Genomic DNA, 14,360 nt, shown 5'->3' with positions numbered 1-14,360 from the left:
TCAGAAGGAGATCAATTATCTAGCTCCTTGGATTCGGAACAAGAGAATGATACAGCCACACATGGGGAGAGCGGTGCATAGGCAACAACAACTGAGAGATTATTATCCAAGAAAATGAGGTCACCTGTGGTTGGGTGGGGCTGTAATTAGTGAGGCTGCTATAAATAACAGCCTGTGGGTTTGGCCATTGTGGAGGATTATCTGATCCTTGTGTTTCGTGACTGCTTTACTGACTTTGACCTTTTGTGTACTGATTTTTCCCGCTTTGAAACTAAACCCGAGCAAAGTGTGTTTCACTTTGTGAAAGAAGGACTGTGAATTGCCTCACAGCTGCAAGCTAAGTATCACAGAACTGATAAGGGACTTGTACAAATTACCAGTTTGTTTGGAGACGAGTGCTCTTTGCTATACCAAAAGAGGGCTTGGTTTAAGTGAATTTTCATTATAAAGAACATTGTTTTGAATTTTCAAACATGTATGTGTCTGAAATTTGTACCTGTGAATTTTTGGGAGGATTCTACCAGAGAGCCCAACAGAACACCAGGTAGGGCACATCAGACACTCCAGTGCGGTTTGGATTGGTTCATAAAAGCTTTTTGATGAATGCTGCTATATTTACAAGAAGGATTCTATACAATAGAAGTGACTCAAAAATACCTTTTATTAAGCGACTAAGACGATCATGGAACAATTGGAAAACCCTCCAAACTCCTCCCCCCCATCCATTATTTTACAAATACATTTGCTAATACTCATTTTCTCAAAGATCCAATTGAGTGTTGGGTGTATCACGTCAGGAAGTCTAGATGCAATATAATATGTAAAATTCAGATGATGGCCCAGCCAACAGAAATATCTGTTTCAATATCTTGAAACAGTTAGTGGTTAGAAAATATTGAAGACCAATCACTTGGGACATGATTGTAACAGTGGATAACTTCTAGAAAGGTAACAAGGAAAGCAAACCATGAAGGAAAGAGATTCTGGTATTGCTTGTAAAGAGAAGAGAAAGAGGATCTGGTATTGCTTGAATAGAACAGAGAAGTTGCTAGGGATGGGCTTGTCTCATATTCGCTGTAAGAGACTACATTTATAACATTTCTACTGTGGTTCCACAGGAATACAATTGGTAATGCAGAATTAATTAAAAAATACTTTGATTATACTAGCTTCCCACATAAGAACACTTGTCACAATAACAACAAAAAAGCTATCCTCTGCTCCAAACATTTCTATATCTTTTTATCAGCCATATTGCTACAGTGCCAAACTGCAGCTTTTCATTGAAATTGTATTAATACAATGTGGGAAAGATGGCTCAGCAAAGATATATTTAAGATTTCCAAAATAAACACTGCAGATATTATTTATAATGTGCCCCAGACCAAAGTTCTCAAGTATTATTTGAAAGAGTGGCTGGTTTATCCGGGACTTGTTTTGTCTTTCTTCTTCCTCCGATATATAGCTCTGGCTATTCATTTAAGGAAAGCTGCATAAGAGATTCACAGGAAAAGGGAAATGTCATTTCACTATTGCAGTAGGGCACCACAGAGTTTCAGGGTAGAGGAGGCAGTGAACAGATTTGAACCTATAAAGAATAAGGTAAGAAGTTATGGTCTAATCCTGCAAATATATTATCCGTCTGTTTTCAGTTTTCATGTTTCAATTTCTTAACTGAACAATAGGTTAGGGGATATAAAACATAATGTACACACCGAGTTGGATCTTCTTGTATACTGAATATTTCACCCACACTGACAACATTGCGTTTATTCTCAGGGCCACCATAACTCAAGGTAACCTACAAAAAATACACATAACCCATATATTCAAAAATTGCACTTGTTAGAAGGAATTAATTAATTTTAAAAACTGGAACACATTCAAGTCCTAAAATTGAGTTCTACAGTTAGTATAATTATCAGGGATTGGAAATATATTACAGTCTCTCTAGGATTAGAAACAATTGAAACATCTTAGTTGGGTAATGGGAAATGAATAAAATCCCACAACTGCTGCTATCAGGTTAAACAATCCTTCAATTATTATAGGGGGGAAAGTCATCTTTTTATGTAGGACATGAAATCAATTTTTTGTTGTTTTACCTTTGAGCATACATTACTGGATGTGAAAGTAAGGCCAACATAGTCAGGAACAGTTTTTAAAATAGAAGTAATCCTTATTTAGTGAACATTTGGTACTGGCAACTGAGTTATTAAATGGCTAATAAGTGAAACTGCTACCATGCTTATAATCTTATTTCAGCTTTCCTTTCCAGGCCAGGCCAGTGAAGGTAATAAATGTGAGGACTGGTTGTAAAGTTATTTTTTCATCATTGCTGTAACTTGGAACAGTTGTTAAATGAGGCAGTCACTAAACAAGGACTACAAGGTATTCATAAAATTGACAAAACGTTCCTAGAATCATAGAAACATAGAAACATAGAAGACTGACGGCAGAAAAAGACCTCATGGTCCATCTAGTCTGCCCTTATACTATTTCTTGTGTTTTATCCCAGAAGTACAATGTTTATCTTATTTTCTTTTTGCTTTAAATATTCAATTCAATTCAATTCAATTTATTAGATTTGCATACCACCCCTCTCCGAAGACTCGGGGCAGCTCACAACAATAATAAAAACAATATGACAGTAAACAAATCTAATATTAGATATATAAGAAAAAATATATAAAACCCCAACAATTAAAACCATACAACACATACATACCAAACATAAAATATAAAAGCCTGGGATAGCTACGTGTTATCATGTTTCACCGAAAATAAGATCCTGTCCCTTCTTCTTTTTTTTTTTTTTTTGGAACCCTGAAATAAGCACTTGGCCTTATTGCCATGCACTCAAAAGCCTGATTATTATCAGCGGATGTCTTCTTTTTTGGGGAAAAGGGTATTTACTTTTTCTGCCTTCATGGATCACTGCCTTGTCATGTACTCTTTCACTTTCTTATTTTCCACACATAAAATTCAAATAAGTATAGAAATTCAACACTAACTTTTAACTTCTTTCTCGATTGTTTTATGCATATCTTCAAAACTTAGCCTTTGCCTGAACAATAATTTAGGAGCAAGTAACTCTTATTTTCTACATTTACTTGGAAAACGTCCATCCTTTCTTCTTGTTGTTCTTCCCATCACCATTAGAGAAATTCACAAAAGGCCTTTGTATTTTGTTTGTACTTAACTGTACTGATATTGTACATCAGTACTGTCGCAGATGACAAACTTGCAGCGCAGTCTCAGTAAGAAACTCCCATGAAACAGACCCTTTTAAGGAGGGAAGCTGGGGGGTGGGGAGGGAGGGAGGGAGAATCATCTGCTTAGTTTAGAGGAGAGTTGTCCTTACTTGTCTGAGTGCAGCTCTACCACGCAACCGCTGTAGATTTTCCAGATGAGAGTGGAATAAAGGGCTGTGCAACAGTTTCACTTCCAAGAGCCCCTCAATGATGTAGCCAATGGTGCAATCATCAGGGAGGCGAATTCTCTCTGCAGTGCTGATGAAGCTGCCAAGGCTGCCAAAAGCAAAAGTCAAGGGATGAATCTCTCCTTAGTTCTATTTGGGCCACAAGTGGGAGCAAGCCTTCCAAGTGCACCTACCTAGCCCATGGGCTCATCTTGAGGGCCAGGCCTCTGCTGATGCAAAATCCAGCACCACCTGTGGCGAACCAGAATTTTGTAGTGGTCTAGCAAAATAAACAAGAGATGTGTTAGGATGGCTGACCATTTTGTGATCAACTGGACATTATCAATTCTATTTGACTATTAAAAAGCCTCAAAAAATTGTTGGAGCTTTGGGGAAACCGATCTTAAACCAAATTTGAATTTAAAGAAACACACCAATTGCCGACTTGCTTTGTGTATAACTAACTCTTCAATGAAATTGGTTCATTCAGACTTATGGAAGGAAACAAATACAGGATTGTACTCGTAATACTATTTTCTATGTCTGTATAACAGAATAATCACTATAATTACAGAGAAACACCCTAATGGAAGTAAAGAAATGAAAATAACTATATAATTCAAAGTTGATTTTGTAATTTGCTTTAAAGTATGAAAATCTGTACATTTCTATTTCACATGAAGAAGCTTAGATCTTTTAATTTCTTTTCAAAAGTAATGTTTCATGTGTTCTGAAGTGTTGGGAATTTACAAATATATTGCCTATAAGTTGCATAATAGTCTAGTTACTAAAAAAGGATCTAATTATTTCAATAGTATGCTCTTTAATGTAGGATACAAATAGAAGAGATTATTAGACTTGCCCAAACATGATACCATCATCTGAATTTTCCTCTATAATAGTAGCAAATATGATATACAGTAGTCCCTCACCCATCGCTGGTGTTACGTTCCAGACCTGGCCGCGATAGGTGAAATCCGCTATGGGGAATTTATCGACTGATAGTACTTATTTAAGTATTTATATTGTAATTGTTTGGTAGTTTTCATTGTTTTAAGTGTTTATAAACCTGTCCCACACAGTATTTATTTTAGATACAGTATTTAAATACAGTATTTACAATTTTAGATTTTTATTTTTTTTTGAAAAACCTGCCGATCGAGTTCGGCGGGCTGTTTAAATCTGCCGATTGGCTTCCTCAAAAACCCGCGATGAAGTGAAGCCGCAGTAGGTGAAGGTATAGCGAGGGACTACTGTATGTTAATTTCTATGTCAACAAAGTGGGCTGTGCTTTTCTAAGGAAACTTTCAAATAAAGCTTCAGTTTTATTAGCCTGCTATGATTTGCAGTGAAAGATGGAGAAGATGGCATTTAATCTAAACCAAAAAGACTGAACTGCCCTCCTCTGGTGATTTTTTCTGATGTTCCTGCCAGATATCATTATTTTTCCATTGGTTTACTCATTTTGGCCTGCAAGACATACAGGTAATCCTGACTTAACAACCCTAAATTGAACAGGCAGCTACACTGCTAAACCTTTCCCTAAGTGGGAAATCATATGACCATGATTTTGCTTTCTGGCTGGAGACAAGATAGTCAGTTTCTCACCTTGGACTTTTCTTTGCCTCCAAATCATTCCCCTGGGTGCCTGCCTCTATTTTGTACAAATCAAAAGAATGATCACATTGTCAGTCTAGGGCTGGAAGTCCCAGGTGCACTATGGGACATCCTTACAGTACTCTCTTGAAACCTCTTCCTCTCCAATCTCTCTGCTCTGGGGGAGGGGGGAAAAAAGCAGGCATTTTTTTAATAGGCAATCTTTTCTTTGGCTGAACCTTTCCCACTGTCAGTGCTTTCATTTGCTTCAATCTGCTGAACAGCAAACCACTTTGGAATCAACTCCCTTGGAAATTAGGATTGCCCCCACCCTCCTTGCCTTTCGCAAACTCCTTAAAACCCACCTCTGCCATCAGGCATGGGGAAATTGATTCCCCTGGGTCGTTTCCGTTTTTATGTATGGTTTGTTTGAGATGTATGATTGTTTTTATATTAAGGGTTTTTAATTGTTTTTAACTATTGGGTTTGTGCTGTTTTGCTGTTGTGAGCCGCTCCGAGTCTCCGGAGAGGGGCGGCATACAAATCTAATAAATAATAATAATAATAATAATAATAATAATAATAATAATAATAATACTTTCTCTCTTAAAATCATTCTCCAATCTGTCTGTCCTGCAAGGAGGGGGATGCAGAGGGAAAAAAAGGAACCAATTTCTGCAGGCAATCTCTCGTCACTGCCTTCCTTATTGCCTTGCAGAGTGGAGATGTTGGAGAAGGGATTTAGAGTACTGTAAGCTGCTTGTGTAGCATATCTATAGTCCTCATCCCTGGGCTGCTGGCACAATTCCATTGCTTTCTATGTGTAGAAGAGCAAACAGGTTACTATCTTGCGATCTGTTTCTTTCCAATCTCTCTGTGCTGAAAGGTGGGGAAAATCACACATCCGGCACAAGATGAGTACTGATTATAACGGCAATCACATGATTGAGTGACACTACAAAGTTTGTAAATTGAGTGTAAAATTATCTTTCAATACCGGTGTTACTTTCAACGGTCACCGAAGACATGGTTGATAACAATCTGTAATCTGTAAATGGCACATTGAGAGTTGCAAGTCCAAAGTGGGTGAAATGGAAATTCTTCATAACTTAAGATTTAGGAACTTTGTTCCTAAACATCTTCCACCCTACCTAATCCCAAATAGTGCCAAAAAACCCTGCTGAAATTTGCTAGCTCTGGGAATTTTAAGAAGGGGTATTTCTGGAAGCACCATTTGAACTTCAGCTTAAAATACTGATATCAAGTGCTATCAAGTTGCCCTCAATAAAGGCAACGCCAATCAAAAGATCATAAATATAGTTATTATTCTGCTTATTCTGAACTTACTAAGCACCTTTGTCATAAGCAGAATCCTGTTATGGACTGATAAACTGGGAGAATAGATGAGAATTCTACAGCTTGTTCCTGAAGGATGCAATCTTTTTATATTATTCACCAATAGGTTATATTATATGGAGGGAAGGAGTAGTAAAATTAAAGTCAGAGGGAGAGCACTGCTACTGGCGACAAAATCTATCTATCAGCAATCAGTTCAGAAAAACAAAGGAAGCAATGGTAGTCAGAAATAACAGCATCTGCAAAAATCAACTTCAAGGCATGCCTCTTAGGGAAGTCTTGCCCACTCCCATGCTGGTGCGTAGCAAAATAGGGTATGAAAATCCAGATGAAAGTAAACATGCAAGACTACAAAAATCCACTTTTTTCAGTTCATGAAAAAAAAAAACAGTGAAAGAATCTGCTCACTGATCCATCATTCCGGAGATGGTCTGCTGCTTCAATTGGATGGTCCAGACTTGGTCTTCCTAAATATATATCTTTGCTGTGTGAAAAAGCAGATAAAAGACTCAGGAGACTCTTCAAATTCACATAGTTGTCATCGTCTACATGACAAAACCACCTGCAGAAAATACAAAGAAGAAAATTGCAGTGGAGGTCATCACAAAGATATAACAAAGCTCTCTTTCAAGATCTAATTTTTCAGATCAATGCATTATTGACAATGCAAATGACAATTAAAATTCAAGGGAATGGGAGAGAACAAATGGAGAAAATCTACATAATCTACATAAAATAAGATCAAACACAATGTTCTCCTAGTTTATCTGCTAATCAAAAGAACAATATATATTAATTGATGAAGCCAAAAGAGCAATTAAAGTATTTATGAAACAAGTGATTTCCACTTACTTTTGCCCAGACTCTAGAAATTTATCATATTCCACTGACATCTTGCAGCAGAGAGCTTGACGGGTATGAACAGCTGAGCAATTGGTATTAATTATATGATCTCCTACAAAATAAAGTTGAGTGCAAAGGAACAAACAATATAGTTTCTGAAAGTAAATATAATCATATTCATATATGAAGAAGAGCCCTGAGCGTTACATCTATTGTTCTATGCCTTTGGTGAGATCGGGAGTTGTGTAAATTTGATTAATAAATAAATAAGTATACAGTGCTAGCTGTTAAGGATCTAGACCAGTGATTTTCAACCTTTTTTGAGCCGCGGCACATTTTTTACATTTACAAAACCCTGGGGCACATTGAGCGGGGGGAGGGTGGGGGCTAAAAAAAGTTTGGACAAAAAAATTCTCTCTTCCTCTCTTTCGCTCTATTTCTCCCTCCCTCTTTCTCTCCCTTCCTTCTTTCTCTCTCCATCCCTCTTTCTTTCTCTTCCTTCCTTCCTCTCTTTTTTGCTCTCTTTCTCTCTCCCTCCCTACCTCCCTCTATGTCTTTCTCTCTCTCTCCTTCCCTCCCTCTCTTTCTCTCTTTCTATTGCTTTCTTTCTCTCTCTCTCTCTTGCTTTCTCTCTCTTGTTCTCTTTCTCTCACTCTTTCTCTCTCTTGCTTTCTTTTTCTCTCTCTCTTGCTTTCTTTCTCTCTTTCTTGCTTTCTCTCTCTGAGCTTCGCGGCACACCTGACCATGTCTCATGGCACACTAGTTTGCCACGGCACACTGGTTGAAAAACACTGATCTAGACTATGCATTGAACAATGTCATGCTGTAAGAATATGAAATGGCAAAAACAAATGGGCAAGCATGATAGTTTCATTTAATGCTTCTGAGGTTTTCACCAGGAAAGTAAGAAAATTATTGCATCCTTTAATAATGCTATAGTATTTTTTGCAATTTCATGTTCCACAACCATAAAGCTGAAACTGTCTTCTATTAAATTGATCTCTGCAGGCACTACTTATAGAAACAGAGAAACATAGAAGTCTGACGGCAGAAAAAGACCTCCTGGTCCATCTAGTCTGCCCTTATACTATTTTCTGTATTTTATCTTAGGATGGATATATGTTTATCCCAGGCATGTTTAAATTCAGTTACTGTGGATTTATCTACAACGTCTGCTGGAAGTTTGTTCCAAGGATCTACTACTCTTTCAGTAAAATAATATTTTCTCATGTTGCTTTTGATCTTTCCCCCAACTAACTTCAGATTGTGTCCCCTTGTTCTTGTGTTCACTTTCCTTTTAAAAACACTTCCCTCCTGGACCTTGTTTAACACTTTAATATATTTAAATGTTTCGATCATGTCCCCCCTTTTCCTTCTGTCCTCCAGACTATACAGATTGAGTTCATTAAGTCTTTCCTGATACGTTTTATGCTTAAGACCTTCCACCATTCTTGTAGCCCGTCTTTGGACCCGTTCAATTTTGTCAATATCTTTTTGTAGGTGAGGTCTCCAGAACTGAACACAGTATTCCAAATGTGGTCTCACCAGCATTCTATATAGCGGGATCATAATCTCCCTCTTCCTGCTTGTTATACCTCTAGCTATGCAGCCAAGCATCCTACTTGCTTTCCCTACCGCCTGACTGCACTGTTCACCCATTTTGAGACTGTCAGAAATCACTACCCCTAAATCCTTTTCTTTTGAAGTATTTGCTAACACAGAACTGCCAATACAATACTCAGATTGAGGATTCCTTTTCCCCAAGTGCATTATTTTACATTTGGAAACATTAAACTGCAGTTTCCATTATCATTGTTGTAAGCTGCTCTGAGTCTCCGGAGAGGGGCGGCATACAAATCTAATTAATAATAATAATAATAATAATAATAATAATAATAATAATAATAATTACTGCTTCTGGAACATTAACAGTCTGAAGGAATTTAAAGGTATAAACATCAATGCAAAATTCTCATTGGAGGCAAATAAGGAAGCATTTCAAAAAGAAAATAATATTTTTGTACCCAGAAATGGAAATAACTACCATATTTTACAGAGTATAAGACGTACCTTTTTCTTCCCTAAAAGAGGCTGAAAATGTGGGTGTGTCTTATACTCTGAATGTATCTTTTTTGAAGCTTTTTTAAATCCCTAACTAGGTGCTAATGATCTTTTCAGGTACCCGCTCCTCTTTCATTGCTACCTCTGGGAAGAATGTTTTCCAAACCCTGTCATTGTAGGGGTTTTTTCATTGCTCTACTTGCTCTGAATGTTTCTTTTCAGCCCTAACCAGGTGCTAACAATGTTCCCAGCTCTTACCCGCTTGCAAGCTCTTTCATTACTCTCTGCAAATAAGTTTTTCAAAACCTTAACCAGGGAATAAAATAATGTGCTTGAAGCTGACCAGTCTAAGGACGCTAGGGAGGTGAATATCTGGTAAGCAGATTTTTTTCCCTATTTTCCTCCCAACTAAGTTGTGTCTTATACTCCAATGCATTTTATACTCTGAAAATACAGTAAACATGTCATCAGAAACAGCAAGGGTACTAGGGACAGCATTTATTTTCAATCCCTTGCTTCTCAGGACAGGAACTGATTCCTGCACTCCTCAAGACAATGACTGAGTTGGGGATCTTCTTTTTGCAAAGCAGATGCTCTATAATCCTCTCTAAAATCCTCTCCTTCTCTAAAAAGAGAGTGATTCGTAAGAGTGATTTGCATCTTATTTTAAATATAAACCTGAAAGGTTAATAACAGTTTTACCTGCTCTAAGATGCAGCTCACGATCTTCCCCATCTGTGAATACAAATGTCTATAGAAGATACAAATCAATTATTCATCTCCTGAAGATTTCAGAGTAATGTTATTGTTAATTTCAGTCAGAATATTATATTGGTTTCTTACAGCTCCAAGCAAAAAAAAGGATTCTTCCCCCCTCCCCTTATTATAGAAGTTTCAAGAGTGTCAATCACATGATATGATAGGCCAGTGGCCCCCGATCTTTTGGGCGCCAAGGACTGGCTCCATGGAGAGGCTTTACCGCCGCCATAGTTCCCTCTAAGCTGAGCAGTGAGCAATCGCTCACTTAAAAATCATCATCAACTCAGAGTTTTCCAAACCTGCCCAGAAGCCGAGAGGGAAAGAGTGAGAGGGAAGGAGAGAGAGAGGAAGAGAGGAAGAGAGAGAAACAGATAGAAAAAAGAGAGGAAGGAAAAGAGAAAGAAAAAGAATGGGAGTAAGGAAGAGAGAAAGAAAACCAAAATCTAGTTTGAAACTAGCTCAACTATTTAAGTGGCATTTTGATATTGACAGAGTTGCCCTATTATGAGCTCACTATTATAGACACACAGTACAGTATTTTATTTTGAAATTCTCTGAGGCAAAACAGGGTGGGTTTTTTATTTGTTTGTTTGTTTGTTTATTTATTATTTCTGTGCCGCCCAGTCCCGAAGGGACTGCCGCTCAGACACTATACTTTTCCGCCCACCCCCCCAAAAATTAGAGGGAACACTGCGCGCCAACCAGAGGGTATGCAGTTTCATGTGCTGCCTGCATCCTGCACCTGTGCAGTTGGGGCTTTGCTGGTTTGTACAGCCTGGTTTCTGGCATGCCACTGCCAGTCCACAGCCTAGGGGTTCGGGGACCACCACCCCCTCCCAGGATTGGCAGAAAGGAAATCAAATGCTGTATATGGTGTAACAGTACAAGAAGCAGTCACATCGTTCTTATTTTCAACTCAGCAAAAATCCCAACCAAGCAAAGGTCAAGAGTTTCATAGCTAGTTTGGCTCAGTGGTTAAGGCACCTGACTAGAAACCGGAAGACCTTGAATCTAATTCTGCCCTAGGGATGAAAGCCAGATAGTTGACCTTACGCCAGTTACACTGTTTCAACCAAATTCACCTGGCAGGGTTATTTTTTGTGGGGAAATCGGAGGAAAGAGAATTAGGAATGTTCATTGCCTTGAGTCCTTTTAAAAAATAATAAAGATGGGATAAAAATAAAAATGTCAATGGAATTATTGTATAACTGCCATAAATAGCTAAGAAAAAATATGTCAGAATCCGCATGCATGCAGAACTGATCTGATGCATGGTTAATCTGCAGTTGCTTTATTAGGAACAAGGGATGGAGCTAGCTTGAATAGCCCCTGATTTCTGCAATGTATTATTTACTCATGCTAGGAATTCCCTGTTATGGAGAGTTTCTAGAACTCTAATGTCATAGGAGAAATGAGTATAAGTAGGTAAAATTATAAGTTTTACTTTAATTGGATGAGAGATTTAACTTTAATTATTGTGCTATCATAAAAAAAGAAAATATGCAGATAATTTGTTTCCAACACTGTGATGGTAAAAAAACATTATGCTCAACCTTCGAAAAGTTCTTTAACATGCATGTTTATACATAAACTGCTAATAATAAATATCACTAACAAAAGAGTACAACTGTTAAATAAATAGTGTTCGTACCTGACCTTTGGCCTGGGATATCCATGTTTGTAAGAGCAAGTTTAGCCTTGATTTATGATATTTCCTTGTGGTTTTCACAGCAATAAAAATATCTTTCAACTCCAACTTTTCCTTAGCTGAGACCTCAGCAGATTCCATATGAGTCACATTGTGTGGCCTTTCATTTATCTTCCCATTAGCTTTCAAATGGGATACACCAGTGTTTGTGACCTGATTCCATTTTTCTAGCAGATTTTCTTTTGCTAAAGGCACTATATTATCGATCTCAGCATCCAAAGGATTGGGGGAATTGAACTCCACCTGCTGAAGTGAGCTTTTATTCTTGTTGAAAGTATTAAAAACAAGAGATGGATGTGGCTGAGAATAGACTTTAAATCTCCAGCTGGATTGGAATTTGGGAATTAGCAAAAGGAGAACTGTGCAAGTGATAATGGAGAGCAGAAAACATATCTTACTGAGCCTAATGCAAGAGAAGCTCATTCTTCAGCCCCTAGGGGCATTGGCCATCTTGTAAAACTGGGCTATCACTTCCCAGTGATGATGATGCTTTTGAAATGAAGATCAACTGTGTAAAAATTATTGAAGTTGTGGAACTTTTATAGCCACACAGTATCATCTTTGTGGTATTCAATCATTATGGGTTGATTTCTTTTTATAACTGAGCCTGGATTTGTCATCCTAAAATACAGAATTTGTCACCTGTTACATGAGAGACAAGAAAAGAAAAGAAACATGAATATTTTAAGACCTCACCTACAAAAAGATATTGACAAAATTGAACGGGTCCAAAGACGGGCTACAAGAATGGTGGAAGGTCTGAAGTATAAAACGTATCAGGAAAGACTTAATGAACTCAATCTGTATAGTCTGGAAGACAGAAGGAAAAGGGGGGACACGATCGAAACATTTAAATATGTTAAAGGGTTAAATAGGGTTCAGGAGGGAAGTGTTTTTAACAGGAAAGTGAACACAAGAACAAGGGGACACAATCTGAAGTTAGTTGGGGGAAAGATCAAAGGCAACATGAGAAAGTATTATTTTACTGAAAGAGTAGTAGATCCTTGGAACAAACTTCCAGCAGACGTGGTTGGTAAATCCACAGTAACCGAATTTAAACATGCCTGGGATAAACATATATCCATTGTAAGATAAAATACAGGAAATAGTAAAAGGGCAAACTAGATGGACCATGGGGTCTTTTTCTGCCGTCAGTCTTCTATGTTTCTATGTTTAAGTAACCTTCAGATAAGAATCAAAGTGTCTTAAAACCATTAAGAAGATGGTTACTGTGGATTAACTTGTTAATATATCAAACTGCTTTATACAGAATCATAATTTATCTCCCTGTTCCGCTTTTATTGTGACTGACAGCAGTTCCCAGATCTTTCCAATTATCTGCTTTTGTTTTGTCAGAACTTTAGTGTGAGGGATACTGTTGAAACTCTATTACAAAAGAAAAACTAGACATTATGCAAAAAACTGAATGCATTTTAGAGCTTTATGTGTATTATTCATGAAAATAACTTTAATTAACGTTTAAGAAACATGCTGAAAGAAAGGGAAATATAATTGAAAAAGAATTTTTTCCACTTTGATAAAATGGAGTGGGGTCGCCAGCTCATGATGCATCCGATCCACGGGTTTGACACCCCTGATCTACAGTATATTTAATAGAAACTCCCTCCCACAAAATAAGGAGATAAACTTAATTGCATTTTTTTGTTTATTAGGCTTATTTATAGGGAAATAAGAGAAGCCAAATTAATAATTGAAGTTAGATTATTTATTCAAGAGAAGATTCACAGAAAATTTCTGTCTAGAAACATGCATTGTGATGTTAGACCAAATACTATAAGTGGGTGTTGTTGAATGAAACCATATTACCTCTTTTCCTAACACCTGTTTTTTTCTTCCTGAAGCTCCCCCTTTTCTCTCTTATTGATGTTTTCTCTTTTCTCCATCCAACAGACTTCCAGGAAAACCAGATCAACCTTGCATAACCCTCTGAATTAAGTGTTTGCAAACCGCTTTTGAAATAAGGCCAAAAAGTGTGTGAAAGCGAGAACCATATTGGCCACCGCCCCTGCTTTATATTATAGGGGTTGTGAAATACCTTGTAGAATTTGCACTTCTTTCAGACAATGACATCTGCTTCCCCCAAGAATTACTTCTTGTTGACAAGAAGGAAGGGATGGAAACTAATCAAGAAGAGAAGCAACCTAAAACCAAGGATAAATTTCCTCTGAAAGTTAGAAAAATTAATCAGTGGAACAGCTTGCCTCCAGAAGTTGTGAATGCTCCAACACTGGAAGTTTTAAAGATGTTGGACAACCATTTGTCTGAAATGGTATATATTAGGATTTGCTGCCCGAGCAGAGGGTTGGACTAGAGCAGTGTTTCCCAAACGTGGCCACTTGAAGATATCTGGACTTCAACTCCCAGAATTCCCCAGCCAGCATTTGCTAGCTGGGGAATTCTGGGAGTTGAAGTCCAGATATCTTCAAATGGCCACGGTTGGGAAACACTGGACTAGAAGACCTCCAAGGTCTCTTCCAACTCGGTTACTCTATTCTAAAGGAGGAAGGTGATATTGCTACAGGTTGCTACCTAATCTTGCTATACAGGTTGCTATAATCTTGAGTTAAGAATTTGGTCTTAAGTAAACTTAAAATA

General features: G+C 37.6%; 2 protein-coding genes across 11 annotated transcripts in view; one reads left to right on the top strand and one right to left on the bottom strand.

Annotated features, from left to right (window-relative positions):
• Nucleotides 1–643: 643 nt before the first annotated feature.
• The window catches only part of RFNG (RFNG O-fucosylpeptide 3-beta-N-acetylglucosaminyltransferase), a 14,261-nt gene continuing 544 nt past the window's right edge, over nt 644–14,360 (bottom strand). For 3 of the 10 annotated variants that reach the window (XM_070740069.1, XM_070740066.1, XM_070740068.1), the window contains exons 2-9: nt 11,688–12,386; nt 9,980–10,028; nt 7,226–7,328; nt 6,782–6,935; nt 3,616–3,701; nt 3,365–3,530; nt 1,716–1,801; nt 644–1,588 (exon numbers count right to left, since the gene is read on the bottom strand). In XM_070740069.1, coding sequence (XP_070596170.1) covers nt 1,522–1,588; nt 1,716–1,801; nt 3,365–3,530; nt 3,616–3,701; nt 6,782–6,935; nt 7,226–7,328; nt 9,980–10,028; nt 11,688–12,167 — 1,191 coding nt within the window. In that variant the 5' untranslated portion in view covers nt 12,168–12,386 and the 3' untranslated portion in view covers nt 644–1,521. Of the gene's footprint in view, nt 1,589–1,715; nt 1,802–3,364; nt 3,531–3,615; nt 3,702–5,029; nt 5,076–5,615; nt 5,835–6,781; nt 6,936–7,225; nt 7,329–9,979; nt 10,029–11,687; nt 12,387–13,571; nt 14,325–14,360 lie in introns of those variants that run through there. The other 7 variants (XR_011558082.1, XM_070740067.1, XM_070740070.1 and 4 more) reach the window with 7 other exon arrangements.
• GPS1 (G protein pathway suppressor 1) overlaps nt 14,249–14,360 on the top strand; it is a 22,103-nt gene continuing 21,991 nt past the window's right edge. The window contains exon 1 of the mRNA XM_070740065.1: nt 14,249–14,271. The gene's annotated coding sequence lies outside the window, so the exon portion shown is untranslated. The remainder of the gene's footprint in view (nt 14,272–14,360) is intronic.

This window comes from Erythrolamprus reginae, chromosome 2 (assembly GCF_031021105.1).
Source record: "Erythrolamprus reginae isolate rEryReg1 chromosome 2, rEryReg1.hap1, whole genome shotgun sequence".
NCBI classification, from domain to species: domain Eukaryota; kingdom Metazoa; phylum Chordata; class Lepidosauria; order Squamata; family Dipsadidae; genus Erythrolamprus; species Erythrolamprus reginae.
The sequence above is the reverse complement of the archived record's forward strand: the minus strand, read 5'-3'. Positions and strand labels throughout refer to the sequence as shown.